Below are 15,949 nucleotides of genomic sequence, written 5' to 3'. Positions count from 1 at the left end.
CACTCCCACCACACATGAAGCATGGATCCACCATCACTCCCACAGCGCCAGCAGACATCTGGAACACCAGGATAGTACCTATGCAGCATCTCAGGTACACAATACCATCGGGTGAGAATTTTGTCGTTTTTTTCTTGTGCGGCGCAAGCAATAGAGAGTTTATGTGTGAAGGTGTACATCTTTTCCAAATCTTGGGGAGTAAGCTCTGTATCCAGCTCCCGTTCCCACCTGCCGACATATCCCCGGTCGCCTGTGAGTCTCTCCGACTGTAATAGGGAATAGATCTGTGAGATAGCGTGGGGCTGAGGAGACTGTGAGCTGAGAAGATCCTCAAAGGGCGTCCTGCTCGCATCGAATGCAGCCCGTTCGCCTGAAGTAATTTTTAAAGGACCTTCCACCTACCCCTTAGTTTGTCATTGGTGCCAATGTTGACCATGATCACTGGATCATCACCAGCCCCTCCCAGTAATCTGTCATCCCGATCTGCAACATGCCGAACCCGAGCACCCGGCAAACAACACACTGTTCGGTATGCACGGTCTTTGTGACAGATTGCCCTGTGTTTTCCCCTAATAATCGAATCTCCCACTACCAGCACCTGTCTGACCTTGCCTGTGCTCCCATTACCCTTCTTACTGGAGCAGACATTCCCCTGGTTGCTAGCGGCCACGTCTTGCTGCAGCATTGCTACCCCAGAGCTGATATCCCCCTCATCCGCCAGCCTGGCAAACTTATTGGGGTGCACCAGATCAGGACTAGACTCCCTCTACCCCACTTCTCCATGTTACCCAACTAGCTGCCCCCTCACTCTGCACCTCCATACTTCCCTCCTCACACCCATCTTCCTCCATATTGTCAATTGCCCGCAGCCTAGAAACTTGCTCTTTTAGATCCAGAATCTGGGCTTCCAGATGAGCAATTTTCACACACCCCACACAGCAGTATTCCCCCTCGACCGGCTGTTCAAGGAAAGCATACATGGCACAGGATATACACCGCGTAGCAATGCCACTTATGGAGTCCATCGTGCTTATGGGGAATACAAGAGAAAATAATTCACAAATAATTCAAAACTGTACCACAAACAAGAACAGCAGTTACCTGCTAAAATCCATTAATCCTAAATCCCACTTTGAATACTGCACACACACTTGGGACCAATGCAGATTTGCTTTTCTGTTTTCTATATAATAGGTTAGATACAAAATAAGCTGCTGCTTTCACTGCTAAAAAAGAGCTGGCTGCAAGAAATAACATTTACATTTTTATTGTTTTCAAGTGTAACCGTGATATCAATATTTTTCACGTCCGGTCAATAATTGAAATGTACACAATACAGAACTGCCAGGAATTATTATATGTGCCGCATCTTTGTAACTACACATAAACCGGCTGCTCGGGCGCCCACATTGCTTACAGTCCAGAAAACATGAGATTCTTCTAGTCGGCAGAAGCCCCACAGCATGGCACCTTGTACAGGGGTCAGTGAAGGATCTTCCTTACACATTGGAGCCGACGCCTCCTTAACATTTGCTTAATATCAAACAATAGTCATAAGTTACCGACTTTACAATATATACAGTACAAGACAAGGTAAAACTCTAGATGAGGGAACCGCAGATCAGGAGTTACTAGGGTCCCCACAGAGGATTATCCTTGCATCTGCTTTTCATGGAGGTGTTGGTAGCTAAGAACTGGGTCCAAATGTTCCGGCTTTTTCTGCTACTTCCAGGGCAGATTTAAGGTTCTGGTCAAAAAGCTCACACCTAAAAGAAAAGAAGGAGCACCATGGGTCAGACATGTTTTCTCCAAAGACTCTGATGTTTGATAGAAATTAGGAGGATGTTTTAACCCCTTATCAACATGTGACGTAATAGTACGTCACATGTCGGGTCCCGGTACATGGAGAGGGCTCGCGGGCCGAGCCCTCTCCATAGCCGGTAAGTCTTTGCTGCATATTGCCGATTTACCGCTGTTTTACCGCCGGCAAAGATGCCGGCGGCTTCAAAAAGACGACGGCGCGCATGCGCCGCCATCTTTCCGTGGATCGTTGCTCCCCGTGACGTCATTGGGAAGCAGCGATCCGTCACCATGGTAACTTCGGGTCTCACGAAGACCCGAAGCTACTTCGGGTTAACCCAGCACATGGTAAACCTGTCAGCACATGGTAATGTATGAGTAGTAAAATCCCCATATACTGCCATACTGTAGTATGGCAGTATATGATAGGATCGATCAGACAACCTAGGGTTAAAGTACCCTAGGGAGTCTGAAAAATAGTAAAAATAAAAAAAAAAAACTAAAAATTCAAATCACCCCCCTTTCCCTAGAATTGATATAAATATAAATAAACAGTAAAAATCATAAACACATTAGGTATCGCCGCGTCCGAAAATGCCCGATCTATCAAAATATGATAACGGTTTTTCACTGCGTTTAACCTCGTAACGGAAAATCGCGCCCAAAGCCGAAAATGGCACTTTTTTTGCCATTTAAATTTTTTTTTTAAATTATCTAAAAAGTGATCAAGAGGTCGTACAGTCGTAAAAATGATAACATTGTAAACGTCCGTTGTAATCAAAATCCGCAAAAAACGACACCACCCACAGCTCCAAACACCAAAGTATGAAAAAGTTATGAGCCCCAGAAGATGTCAAAATCCCCCAAAAAAATTTTGTACAGGAGGTTTTAATTTTTTTAAATGTATGAAAACATTATAAAACCTATACATATTTGGTATCCCCGTAATCGTACCGACCCAAAGAATAAAGTAGACATGTCATTTGGGGTGCACAGTGAAATCCGTAAAATCCAAGCGCACAGGAATACAGCACAAATGCGTTTTTTACCAATTTCACTGCATTTGGAATTTTTTTCCCGGTACACGGCATGAAATATTAAATACCACAATTTTGAAGTGTAATTTGTTACGCAGAAAATAAGCCATCACACAGCTCTGTACATGGAAAAATAAAAAAGTTACAGATTTTTGAATGTGGGCAGTGAAAAATGAAAACGCAAAATCAAAAAAGGGCCGCGGCGGGAAGGGGTTAAAGGGGCTTTAAAGGAAATCTGGAAAAACACTTGGCCTGGCGTAAGAAAAACAAAAATAGAGAGTAACCTTCCAATCATCTTGTTCAAGCATCAATCCTGCCACTCGTCAATGGTAGTAGGAATACAGGATAAGCCAGATAAGGCCTTATTCACATGGTCCTAATTGTGCCCATGATCTGGCTGCACAAATTTCGGACAGATCACAGTCACGATAGAGGTCTATGGCACCCGGTCATGGTGCGCTCAGCACATGGTGTTGCAGCGCAACTGAGCTGTGGCGGCGGCTGCTCGCCTTTCAATGTAGAGGTGAGGAGTGAAGAGCGCTCACTCCCGCTGAGCGTGTGCTACGCCCGGTATCCAGGCGAGCACACGGCCGTGTGAATAAGACCTTAGTATGAGACGACACTACCCCCACAGGCTCATGCTATATAAATTCAGCACCTTTTGATCCATGCTTGAGCTACAGCCCTGCCCCAGCTCCCCGTTCTAGCATCAAAGCTACATTGCACCTTTATACCAAATTGGTTTAAGGAAACCTACCACTGCCCGCATGATGAAATCATGCGAGCAGACCACCCGGTAGGCTACTTAATGCTGATGCCGGCACATAGTTTTGTTAGGGTCGGCGAACTTTAGTTTAGCTAAAAAAAAAAATATTTTCTTACATATTTAAATGAGCCCTCTGGTGCTACCCTGCGTCATCTTCGGGCTGGCGATGGCTTCCGATGTTTAATTATTCCTCCTTCAGGTGCCGAGAGCCGTGACGTCACCAAGCTCTCGGCACCTATCGCAGGAATAATTAAACATCGGAAGCCATCGCCAGCCCGAAAATGACGCAGGGTAGCACCAGAGGGCTCATTGAAATATGTAAGAAAATAGTTTTTTTTAGCTAAACTAAAGTTCGCCGACCCTAACAAAACTATGTGCCGGCATCAGCATTAAGTAGCCTACTGGGTGGTCTGCTCGCATGATTTCATCATGCGGGCAGTGGTAGGTTTCCTTTAACTGTGTGGAATACTGATTTATATTCTTCTCCTTACCTAATTGGCATCTCCAAGGAATAAAATGGGTTTTTGAGAGCGTAGTCAGAATACAGTTCATAAATCTTCCGAAGCAAAGAGTCTATGCCAGCCTGGCGAGGGTCCGACAGCACCATGAACTTTATACCTAATGGAGACGAGAACCAGGAGATAATAAACCCCAATAATAGGGATCAGTAAGTGTATTGTGCACCCTAGCACTTCATACACTGCTACTACTTTGAGCGTAAGTCATGTGAATACCCAACATATTCCTCCCAATGCCCCCCAACGTCATTCCTAAATAAGTCCTGCAATCTCTTAGTAGAAGTAGCCACTGTTCCCTCCTGCCAGCTGTCAGACAGATGGTTCTCCTCTAGTATCTGCCAGCAATAAGCTGCTCAAGTGGCGCCCTGATAGCAAAGGTACAAAGCCACAGCACACAGGTGAAGTGCATGGTTTTAGCATATTTCACCTCTGTACAAGCATCACAGCAGTGCCAAAACCAAAAGTTCAACAGTTTGTAGTAAAACTTCTTCCATTTCTGTCCTATGTGAATATTCCCATATGCCAGTAATGAAATAAGCGGACGCAAAGCTACGCCAAACCCGGACATATTCCTTAATGGGATGCCGAGCAGACAGACACCTTTACACCCCTAGCATCTAGGCATGGCTGTGATTGGCCAGCTGGACACAACTATCCAATCACAGCCATACCTAGTTGCTAGGGGCGTAAAGCTGCCTGATTGGCTGCTTTGGAGCCCAAACAATAACATGTCCAGGTTAGGCTGAACTCACAGTTGTCCATGGTTGTGGACTGTGAAAAGTGCCACGGACTGAACAGATATGGGATGCACTGAGGTCTTGTTTGACCCCTTATGCAGACACAGAGTATCCAACCCAGTTTTCTGTAACATTTTAAGGATGAACCCAATGTACTCATAGTGCAGTCCCATATACTGATACAAATTTCCTTCCAGCTTGTTTCGTCTATAGTAGGTTGCGCTGCATCAGACTTAGATGAGGTCATATTTTCTGTGTCCCCATCAGTACAACCTGCTGTATATCTATCAGCTCACCTGTCAGTGTCTGGTAACAATGCAGCTTGAAAGTGTCCGTTTCCAACATTTCGATGCCAGAACTTCCCGGTTCTGGTGACAGCTGAGATCCAATGGCAAATAATCTGAAGACAAAGATGAAAGCAAGAAGATACACAGCTTTATGAAGAGCATCTTACAACTTCCTTTATTATAGTAAAATGTCTCAATGCTTCTGTATTACAGTCCTATTAGTCTAGCAGCAGCAACTGTTTGGCCAAGTGTGCAAGTGTAAAGCAGCAGTGCTAAGTACTGCAGTTGAGTTACATTCCCCATTAAATAAAGTTAAACAAATTTTGATTTTGTTAGAGGGAGTTTAGTTCTTCCGTTTAAAGGGGTGGATAAAAGAGTTCATTCTCATTCTGGGTGTATTTCATGTTTCTGAATATTTAGGAATTTTTTAAGTTATTTATTAATAAATTGATTAATTAAATATATGTCACCACTTAAAGGGGGTTTCCCACAAAAGAAAATTCTCACATCTCAATCCCTTAGTGATGTTTACACAATAAAGATCATCTTTAACCTCTTACTTTACAATTTGACTCTGTAACAATTTATTGCGGTTTTAGATTATATCACTTAATGATGGTCAGTGTAAGATTCCAGAGAGTGAGAGTGGGGACTCTAAGCAGACACTTCATGATCCCTCTACTGCTGTGAGATGCTGTGTGCTGACAATGTGCTTAGATTATCAGGGTACAAGGTTTATCTACACTTATTTAGCTTCTGAACATTTTACTAGTCTCTGACACAGAGATAAGATCCATAACACGCATATTACACACAATAACATTCTGAGCTCTGCTATATCTCAGCCATAACATACACTGTGAGCTCTGCTATATGACTCCCAGCCCTGGATAAAGACATAATATGTCTGTAGCTTTTAGATTTATTCTCCGCGTGCTGTTTGCCGGCAGGAAGTCTTTGTGCGTGTGTGTATAAGAGTTCGTCCTGGAATGCAAGGGTGAAGGTCACTGCAGAAAGGAGCTCAATGCAGTGTCAGAGAGATAAACTATCTGCCACGCTGGACCCTAGACATCTGATTGAGGGTCAGATCCCGGATTAACCAAAATAGTGTACACCAGGACTGATAGAGACAGGTTGGACTTATATCTGTGAAATGCTGTATTTTTGTCAATAACAGTGAATTAGAGACTGTGTTACTTTGTTATCCTGAGTATATTTAAGAATCTTGTCTTTGTGGGAATATCCCTTTAAGCCGACAGAGGTTATATGAGTGATGTTTATCAAGTACCGACCCCTGATCAGTGCGGGGTGCCAGATATCTCCATTTATCACTATAAAATATGTAGGTGATAAATACCAGAAGAAAAAAAAATAAATAAATCAAAACACCCCTTTAAATCTGGAATACTAACACTTATAATATTCTAATATTTGAATAACTATGGAAATACTTCTGGCCTTTCTTATGCAACTACATTTCTTTATTTTATATCTCTACCAGGAATACTTAGTTGGAAAACCCCTTTAAGGGCCCTGTTCACACATGCATGTGCATTAGGAGTTACTTCTCCCTGAATGCATACACATTTACAGCCTAAGGCTGCATTCACACGACCGCAAGGGGGACGTATATACGGCCGATATACGTCCCCCATAGACGGCAATGGGCTTGCTGCGCCCTACGGGAGCGGTACGGTGCCGCACACATAGGACATGTCCTATTTTTTCAGGGCATACGGCGCCGTGCGCCATATATCCCTATGGAGAGGGGCGGGGGTGAGCTGCGCTCTCCCCCTCCTCCTCTCCCCGCGCGCTGCCGTGTGCCCGCCGTGCTACGGTACGGCGGGCACCAGTCGTGTGAATGCAGCCTAACACTTGCGTTTGGCAAGTAGCAATATCAGTTTTTCCCGGCTGACCGGCAAATTACACGTTGCTACTCAAGTAACGCAAGAATTGAGATCTAAACATGAATGCATTTGGTGGAGAAGACGTATCATTCAATGCACATGAATTGAGTTTCAGAGCACAATTCAAGGGCACTGTGGGAGTACAGCCCTAGACAACTGAAGAATGGAAACTGTGAGAGGCTACAATTAGAGATGAGCGGACCAACGGTCTGCCGTTCACGTTCAGCCCCCTGACCCGGAACATTTTACCAGATTGTTATCCAGAAAGCCAATTGGACAAATTTTCACCACTATAAACTCGCCATGGCTATGATTGGCCAGGGGAAAACCATGGCTAGTTCTTAGGGGCATCAGTTTGCCGTATTAGCTTTTCAAATGCCAATATGGCAATATGTCCGGGTCAGGCGGCCGAACCCTGGCCATCAATTCTGCTGATCTCTAGCCACAAATTATTTAAAAACACCATCAACACCCCTCACAGGTGACTCACGAGTGGAACATGGAGGCCAGCATAAGTTTCTCATTGGAAGTAAGCCGGGGTCGTCCAAAGCGGATGGAGAGGGGATAATTGGACGGGATCGCCAGGTGTTCCAGAACTTCCTTCCCTTCTGCTGTGTATCTGCCATTGACATCTATTCCATTAATGGAGAGAACTGCATGTCCCACTGTAAAGAGAGAGAAAAAAAGTCACTGAGGAGCTAAGTTAGGTATTTCCCAAAAATACAGTTATTAGAGAAGGAATCACAGGTATAGATGGGGGAAAATTAAAATATAACTTTTAATGAATAAATGTTAAAAATGTATTCATTAAAAGTTATATTGTAAAGAGCGAGAAGGCAGAAATATGATGTACAGCGCTGATCAGCAGCAATCTATATGGAATATATATCTTATTACTACTGAGAGGTGAAACATATACTGTGACTGGTGTACATGGGCTCAAGCAATCAGACTGCAGCTTTCATCCTCACAGAGCGACGTCCACAATCTTACAAGCAACCCGACTGGTCGATACGTGATGGGGAAACAGGTCACTTCCCAGTCACTGGCCACTCCCGCCTCTCACCTCGGATTCCATCCCGTTGACCAAAAGACACGAGCACCCGCTCATCGTGCACCTTGAGGACCAGGTCCAGGGGGTAACTGAACGTCTTCTCCGTCTCGGCGCGCGGGTTCTGGTTGTCCAGCTGATAGATCAGGCCGCCAGCTTTATTCACCACATAAACACTGAAGATCGCCATGTTTCTGTAGTCTCCGCTGTCATCTGACCGGTAAACGTCACTTCCGGTTACAAGGACTCATGGGAAATGTAGTTTTAGAACGTTATAGTTCTGTGCGCAACCACAGCTGTAGAGAAGCATGCTGGGAGTTGTGGTTCCCTTACTAAGCACCTCTAGGCATGCTGGGAGTTGTAGTGTCCCCACTACACACCTCTAGGCATTCTAGGAGTTGTAGTATCCCTGCTACACACCTCCAGGCATGCTGGGAGTTGTAGTTCCCCTGCTACACACCTTTAGGCATGCTGGGAGTTGTGTCCCTGCTACACACATCTAGGCTTGCTGGGAGTTGTAGTTCCCCTGCTACACACCTTTAGGCATGCTGGGAGTTGTAGTGTCCCTGCTTACACATCTCTAGGCATGCTGGGAGTTGTAGTGTCCCTGCTACAGTAGTAATAATATAACTTGCTGGGAGTTGTATTTTCCCAGCTTCACACCTCTAGGCATGCTAGGAGTAGTAATATAATTTGCTGGGAGTTATAGCCTTCAATTTTCTGCACAGAAATTTTCAGCATTACACTAAACCCGCATCAGTGTACTGGATCCATACAATATGAGCTCCACACAAGCAGCTCTTTCTCCTATGCCAATTTTGGTTTGACAAACTTAAACCCCATTCACACGACTGTCGCGGGGACGTATATTAGCAGATTTACGGACAGATATACATCCCCATAGATGGCTATGGCAACCGAGAGGCGGTACCGCACCATCCATGGGGAGAAGATAGAACATGCTCTATCTTGCCCAGTGTGTACGGTCGTGCGGCCGCTTGGTTTTCTATGGAGGGGAGGAGTGAGTAGCGCTCATACCCCTCCCCTTATACACCCTTTCCGGTGTGCACCAGGCTGTAGGTTAATACAGGCTGAAAACCACTGATCCGTTGCCTGTATTATTGCACGTTCACACTTGGTGTTTAGAATCCTTTTTGAAACGCATTACAACAGCCAAGTAGAGGAGATTTGCCTAATTACATTACAGAAAAACAACCACTTTGAATAGATGTAAATAATTAGCAACCCGGAGTTCTGGACATCTCATACCATACTGTGGGCTGCTAATTATATGTTTTTTTTCTCCAGGCGATCTCGGGGTGTCAACATAAAGGAAGACCAGTGCCGGTATCAAGATAAAGAGGAGCGCAGGTATCTGTAGTTTGCTTTTTGTTATTCGTAGTGATAGTTTTTATTTAACATTAGCGTCAACAAAATTCCACAGTGAACACAATGTTAATTGTAATAATATATTACATAGTACTATATAGTATAAAGGTAATAATACAAATCTATCCACAGCTGTTGTATTACGTTTCAAAATGTGTGAACGCGCCTTTTCTCCTCCGTTTGTATTCTGTTTCTCTCCCACATGGACAGGACCTGGGCGGATGATATCACCGTGGTCACATGACAAAGTTCTGAATGCTGAGACAAGGCATGGGGAGGAGGGCGAGAGGGATACACCCCTTCTGATGCCAGGTAATATAACAAGATTGATTTATAGGGATGTAAGAGAAACAATTTATCTATAAAAAACAAAAACTGACAAGTAGTAAGGTCACTATGGGAACCTGTCGTCTGTATTTGTAAAATGTGATGACAGGTTCCCTACAAGAGCAATGGATTCCCAAGATTGGTGTGAATTAGGCCAGATTCACCCGAAAAAGGCTGTGCCCTTAAAGGTCTCATTTTTTCTGTATATGGGCTTATTTCTGCACAACAAATCGCACATTGCATTGACAGTATTTATTATTCCATGCCTGGTACTAGGAAGTGGGAAAAAAATATTTCAAAATACTAGAGTATAAGCCGAGACCCCTCATTTTACCACCAAAAACTGGGAAAACCTATTGACTTGAGTACAAGCTGAGGATGGGAAATGCATTGGTCACAGCCTCCACAAAAAAAAAAAAAAAAAAAAACTCACCCTCCAGCATCCTTGATGCTCGACGCGGCTCCTCTTCTTTCTTCTCCTTGCTGTATTAGCAGTGACGTGTCCATTGCATAGTTTGTGCTGGCAGGCCAATCGCCTAAAATGAAAGCTTCAGGTCCTTTGTATGACCCAAGGCTGTCACGGCAGCAGATTCCTGATGATATAATTGGGAGCAATAATCAAATCAAAAAGAGAGGGTGGCACCCGCACACCGCCATCTTTTAAATACTGCCGGCAACAAAGAGTTAACACCTGCAATCTGCACAAGATGCCACAAACCTCAACTATATATGAAGAGGGCTCAACCCGTGAGCAAAACGCAATATAAACACCACTGGTCTAATGACCAACATAGCCCACCCCACTACTTATTGGAGGGGGAAAAAAAACAAGCACAAGCCCTTTTTTGGACATTGGACCTCATGGAGTCAGTTTCTACCAGTTTGAGCAGACACATGGACATTTGTGGCCATTTTGTAGGGCTCCGGTAGTGCTCCTCCTGCTGCGTGCACAAAGGTGGAGGTAGCAGTCCTGCTGCAGGGTTGTTGCCCTCCTATGGCCCCTTTCCACATCTCCAATCGTACTGGCGTGTCCTGGTAGCGCCTCCAGCCTTTGTTGTGCGTTTGGTAGTGTCCAAACCTTCTGGCCACAGCTTGCATCCTGGATGAGCTGCACTACCTGAGCCACTTGTGTAGGTTGTAGAGTCCATCCCTTGTTACCACGAGCACAACCAACATTCAAAATTGATGAAAACATCAGCCACAAAGCATAGGTACTGTAAAGTGGTCTGTGGTAGCCACCTACAGAACCACTCCTTTATCGAGTTTCTTGCCAAAAGCATACAGAGCATGTAGCAGCTAGGTTCTACCTGACTGAATGATGCCCTAGAAGCTAAAGGTAGAGTTTTTGGACCAATTTATGATTGGAGCATAGAATATCACTGTCCCCACACAGAACATACCTGTGAATGAATCATACAATGCTGCAACAGAACTTCCCTACAACTCACTTACATAAAATATATTTGGAAAAAGCTAATATAAATATATCCCCATAACATATCAGTTGAGCAAAGAGATTCTGTAACTAGATGTCCATAAAATGTCACTACTAGTTTACATTCAAAAGTAAAACGCCAAACAAATACTTTGTCACAACTTTTTATTTTATTAGATCATTTACATAGAAAACACGGCTGCTCCCAGTCCCGCTCCTGTAATAAAAAAAAACAAGATATTTAGTACCACCACAAGTGTTTGTGACCAAATTATACTTGTCAGAAATATTCCAAATTTTATTTAAGTGCTTGTTCCACAACCAGCTTTTCACTAAACTTAAGATTGGAAAAGTGTGATCAGAGAGGCGCAACCACTGGGGCACCCAGTAGACACCCATTATGTGCCAGTCATTTGAATTGAGTCATGGTTGCACCATTCATCTGAGGTGGACGGATAACTCCCTGTTCACAATTGCTTTTGAGATTTCCATAATGCCCTTACATTATACATGATTGACCCAAACATCAAAAGTGAACCAATGTTCAGCAAAGTCCCCTTCACCTCCATGGACTGGTGCGTAAACACTTTAAAGGAACACTCCAGTCACAGCTAACGCATGATGCAGGGAGTGAAGGGAGCAGCCAGACTGTCATTGTATTCCTAGAACCTGGAATCCAGCTCCTTTTTCAGGCCCTGCACTGTGACTGGACTGTTCCTTTAACTTTGCATGTACTGCAGATATTTAAAGGGACAGAATAGAAATATTCCATATGTTATTCCCTACTCACCAGTTTATGCCTCCTCAGTTCCTGCAGGGGCGTCACCTCCCTTGGTATTTCTAGTGTAGATGACCTGCGCTCTGTGTTTGGACACCAGCTTGATCAGACCTTTATAGAAAAGAAAATTACAACGTAAAAAAGTTATCCTTGCGTTAAAGGAAAAACTACCTACAATACAGATCGAATGCCTGAGCAGCACATACACAGGAGCGGCGGCCTCCAGCAGACATATAGCTGTGGTATATAGGAGTGTGTGAAGGTCACGGGGTTCAGTAGACAATGACTGGTCTCCAAACACGGTAAAACCTTTCACAGGATTCTCTACCTGCACTATCAATGACCGGGCCACAGACAGAACCACAATCACTATCGATGCAGGACATGGGATCTACAGTGTTATACCAATTATCCTAAACTTGTAAACATCAATGAGAAAATCCCATCATCCCTTCCGCTTTACACGTGGCACCAGTATTGCCAATTCTTTGCACTGAAATTTACATATAAAACATTTGTTATTACAAAACGACACATTTACTGGAAGAGATGTGGGGATTTCATGTTATTTGGTTCCCATTTGTACTTTAGAGATCTAAAAAGTCTTAGTATAGGTGGTTTAGCTATAACACCTGCACCCCCCACCATACATTATCTCAGGGAATGCCAGGGTATAGCAACTGATTAGACACTGAAGGAACTCATGAGATTTGACCCCATTAAACATTCAGCTACCCGAAAGGAGGGCATAATAAGAAGGGCCTGCCAATGGCATGCAAAACAGTGCAGTAAAGAGTCAAGTTTAGAGGCAGCAAGGCGAATGTCACTTCAAATGCCAACATCTTCAGTTCTACAGCACCTAGAAACATGCTGCTGGTGTCATATTAAAGATTAGATTCTCATCCTTCAGATAACCAAATTGTGGTTCAGTAAAAAGCACAATGTAGATAAAGATCCAGTTCCTCCATGTTATCATGACACCAGCAGCAGGTTTCTAGTTACCACAGAACCTGAGATCAGAACATGTGAAAGTAAACTGCATCCTCTGATCTTGACTCATCTCAGGCAAATATGACTCTTCTGCTCTTTTTCACATGACTTTGTAGGAGATGATTTTAGGCAAATGGGGGAATTTCTAGTACGGACATTCCAGAAGTGACAAAGGGAGTCTAGTAGATTAATGGGGTTCCCCTAAATACAGAGCATCACAACATCAGCTCTTGTAGCAGGAGCCCAAACACTCTGTACCTTTATAATTGAGGTCATTAACCAAACATCTTACCTTTGTTGAGCAGTTCCTGGAGAGCGGCCCGGGCCAGAGAGCCTCTGATCTTCAGCCTCTCAGACACCACGGCAGGGGTGATCAGCTTGTAGTTGGGAACTTCCTTACACAGCTTCTCATAGGTGGCCTTGTCAAACAGGACAAGATTGTTCAACTTGTCCCTGACTTTCCCCTTGGACCACTTCTACTCAGGAAAAATAGAAAAACGAAAATCAGCACAAACAAGTAAAGTTAAATACACAAAATTTTACAAAAATTGAGCACTTGGGTACAGACTCCATAGCTCCCCACACACACTAGTGGTGATGCCCGGAACTGCAGCTCAACTTAAAACATCTTTACTAGTTTAATTCAAAAGAACATGACCGTGTAAAACGTTTATCCCAAGTTAAGGGGAAACATGGAAGCAGCTAGAGAAGCTCCGGCCTCCAGCAGACATACTGCTGTTTTATACTAAAGGTGTGTGAAGGTCACGGGGTTCAGTAGACAATGACTGGTCTCCAAACACGGTAAAACCTTTCACAGGATTCTCTACCTGCACTATCAATGACCGGGCCACAGACAGAACCACAATCACTATCGATGCAGGACATAGGAGCTACCAATTATTTTACCAATTATCCTAAAATAAAAAAAAAACTCTCTTGTCCCTTCCGCTTTACACGTGGCACCAAGATTGCCGATTCTAGTCACAGGTGGCCTTGTCACACAGGACAAGATTGTTCAACCTGTCCCCGAAAACTGCAGCACAACTTAACTTGCATGAATAGGACCAAGTCCCCCAAAACTAATGGTGCGCCATACACTTGCACCATGACAATACTGACTGTATGAAGACACCACTACTATAGACTCGCCTTCTTCTTGGCCTTGCCCCCAGACTTGTTGACGGGATCCTTGTCCTTCTTGGCAGACTTGCCCGCATCTTTCTTCTTCTTGTCGTCTTTAGGTGGCTGTGGGGGATAACAGAAAATTCGGACTAAATATTAAATACATAGAACATGTTAGATCAGCCGAGTATTGTACAGCAACCAGGCATCACTTCTGTCAATATCGATGGGACATTAATGACTATCCTAATCAGTACTTGGGGCTCAAGCCGAATGTTGTGACATTACTGTCACCAGTAATAGACACATACTTGACCCACTTTGGTACATCCGATTTCAGGCCCCAAATCCAGCCAGATCTTCCACAGTGGGGGGGTCACGGTAGCGGTTTTAGCTATCGAGTTGCCTCCCCAGACACAGGACATCACTTCCTATGTGGTCCCCTCTTCCAAGAAGGCCGCTCAATAAATGAAGCGGGTCAGAACTTCCTGTAAAGTGCTAGTTCTGAAGGCTAAAGTATTGGATTCATGTGGGAATCACAGGAAGTTACATTGCTTTTTATTGTCACGGTCAACTGGGGTTGCATAGGATTTGAAACTATGGCAGCTTTCTTCCACTAAATAGCGCCACACCTTGCCATGGCGTGTGTCGGTATTGCAGCTCAGCTGTACAGTGATGGGCAGCACTAATCTGCAGTTACATACATCAGGTGTGATGCTGCCACATTAAGAGGCCTTTTATATGTCAATTTTCAATACAGGATCTGATATTAAATATCAGCTGCAACAAACCCATCGCACATCCCTGTGATCAAAGTTGTCAAGTCTCTCAACTCAGGCAGCGTTCACACTAATCATCTGCATCTCTATTCTGGAGCGAAATACACATTGTTTTCCCTCTCCGTAATCACATGATGGACACAATTTTTTTTATCAGGATCTCCAGGACATATCGGAATTTTCCATAGGACAGGGATAGACAGGGGACAATATTACAGCTTATAGGGGGTCAGGCTGCTCCATGCACATGGGTATCACCCCAGGCCATACCATGACATGGAGAATTAGAGCCACACGTTATATATGAAACAAAACGCATCACTATCGCATCCACGTCGTTCACACTCAGCAACGCCTACGCGCCAGGTACATCACAGACCCGCAGTCACACAGTAACAGCCGTGCGGTGAGGCCGACACATCACCCCAGCAGCGCCGCCTCTCCCCCGGACTATGCGGCCCTACAAGACGCCATGTATGATGCAGGAGGCTCCGGGAAACACATCCCCGCCGCCCAGGTCGCCACACCCCGGAGCAGGACGGGAAAAGTACAAAAAGCCGTCGCCCTGATCCTCACCATGCTGCTGCTCGATCAAAGATGTCGGACAGAAAGGAAGAGAGTCCGTGCCCGCAGCGCAGGAAACCCCGTGGTGGGCGGGATCTTCCGCTAGAAAGAACTACAGGGATCTACGCCGAGGACTACATTTCCCGGCATGCCCGGCGTCACATGTGACCTTAACGCATTTTACCAATTAATGGACTACATTTCCTGGCATGCCCGGTGTCACACGTAACCTGTGCGCATGCTCTCACGCTTGGACTACATTTCCCGGCATGCCCGGTGTCACACGTAACCTATGCGCATGCTCTAACGCTTGGACTACATTTCCCGGCATGCCCGGTGTCACACGTAACTTGTGCGCAGGCTCAAAGGCTTGGGACTACATTTCTCGGCATCAGATTTTATAGGGAATATAAAGCGCGTACCCCACCAGGGGGCTGTTCACACAACATTTGATTTTGAGAT

General features: G+C 44.6%; 2 protein-coding genes and 2 non-coding genes across 4 annotated transcripts; all 4 read right to left on the bottom strand.

Moving 5' to 3' along the window:
* Positions 1 to 1,251: 1,251 nt before the first annotated feature.
* Positions 1,252 to 8,337, bottom strand: TRAPPC4 (trafficking protein particle complex subunit 4). Its single transcript, XM_072155658.1, has 5 exons — positions 8,119 to 8,337; positions 7,543 to 7,717; positions 5,155 to 5,258; positions 4,095 to 4,221; positions 1,252 to 1,766 (listed from the first exon to the last, which is right to left on the bottom strand). The coding sequence occupies exons 1-5, from the start codon at positions 8,291 to 8,293 to the stop codon at positions 1,688 to 1,690; spliced, it is 660 nt and encodes a 219-aa protein (XP_072011759.1). The 5' UTR covers positions 8,294 to 8,337; the 3' UTR covers positions 1,252 to 1,687.
* A 3,065-nt stretch (positions 8,338 to 11,402) lies between these two features.
* Positions 11,403 to 15,658, bottom strand: RPS25 (ribosomal protein S25). The gene is made up of 5 exons (XM_072155657.1): positions 15,500 to 15,658; positions 14,172 to 14,267; positions 13,315 to 13,498; positions 12,045 to 12,143; positions 11,403 to 11,471 (listed from the first exon to the last, which is right to left on the bottom strand). The coding sequence occupies exons 1-4, from the start codon at positions 15,500 to 15,502 to the stop codon at positions 12,049 to 12,051; spliced, it is 378 nt and encodes a 125-aa protein (XP_072011758.1). The 5' UTR covers positions 15,503 to 15,658; the 3' UTR covers positions 11,403 to 11,471; positions 12,045 to 12,048.
* On the bottom strand, positions 12,286 to 12,415 carry LOC140066574 (small nucleolar RNA SNORA71). The gene has a single exon (XR_011848414.1). It is a non-coding gene; the product is annotated as a small nucleolar RNA SNORA71 (small nucleolar RNA).
* On the bottom strand, positions 13,775 to 13,904 carry LOC140066572 (small nucleolar RNA SNORA71). The gene has a single exon (XR_011848412.1). It is a non-coding gene; the product is annotated as a small nucleolar RNA SNORA71 (small nucleolar RNA).
* Positions 15,659 to 15,949: the final 291 nt, after the last annotated feature.

This window comes from Engystomops pustulosus, chromosome 6 (genome assembly GCF_040894005.1).
Source record: "Engystomops pustulosus chromosome 6, aEngPut4.maternal, whole genome shotgun sequence".
In the NCBI taxonomy this organism is placed as follows: Eukaryota; Metazoa; Chordata; class Amphibia; order Anura; family Leptodactylidae; genus Engystomops; species Engystomops pustulosus.
This window is presented reverse-complemented; position numbering and strand designations above follow the sequence as displayed.

Coding starts and splice junctions, on each gene's coding strand:
- RPS25 (XM_072155657.1), bottom strand. Junction 13,499..14,171: donor GGGGCAAGGCCAAGAAGAAG/GCGAGTCTATAG, acceptor TTTCCTGAGTAG/AAGTGGTCCAAGGGGAAAGT. Junction 12,144..13,314: donor CCAGGAACTGCTCAACAAAG/GTAAGATGTTTG, acceptor TTTTCTATAAAG/GTCTGATCAAGCTGGTGTCC.
- TRAPPC4 (XM_072155658.1), bottom strand. CDS start 8,293: ATGGCGATCTTCAGTGTTTATGTGGTGAATAAAGCTGGCGGCCTGATC. Junction 5,259..7,542: donor CTGGCCTCCATGTTCCACTC/GTGAGTCACCTG, acceptor CTTTGTCTTCAG/ATTATTTGCCATTGGATCTC. Junction 1,767..4,094: donor TCCTTGGAGATGCCAATTAG/GTAAGGAGAAGA, acceptor CTTTTCTTTTAG/GTGTGAGCTTTTTGACCAGA.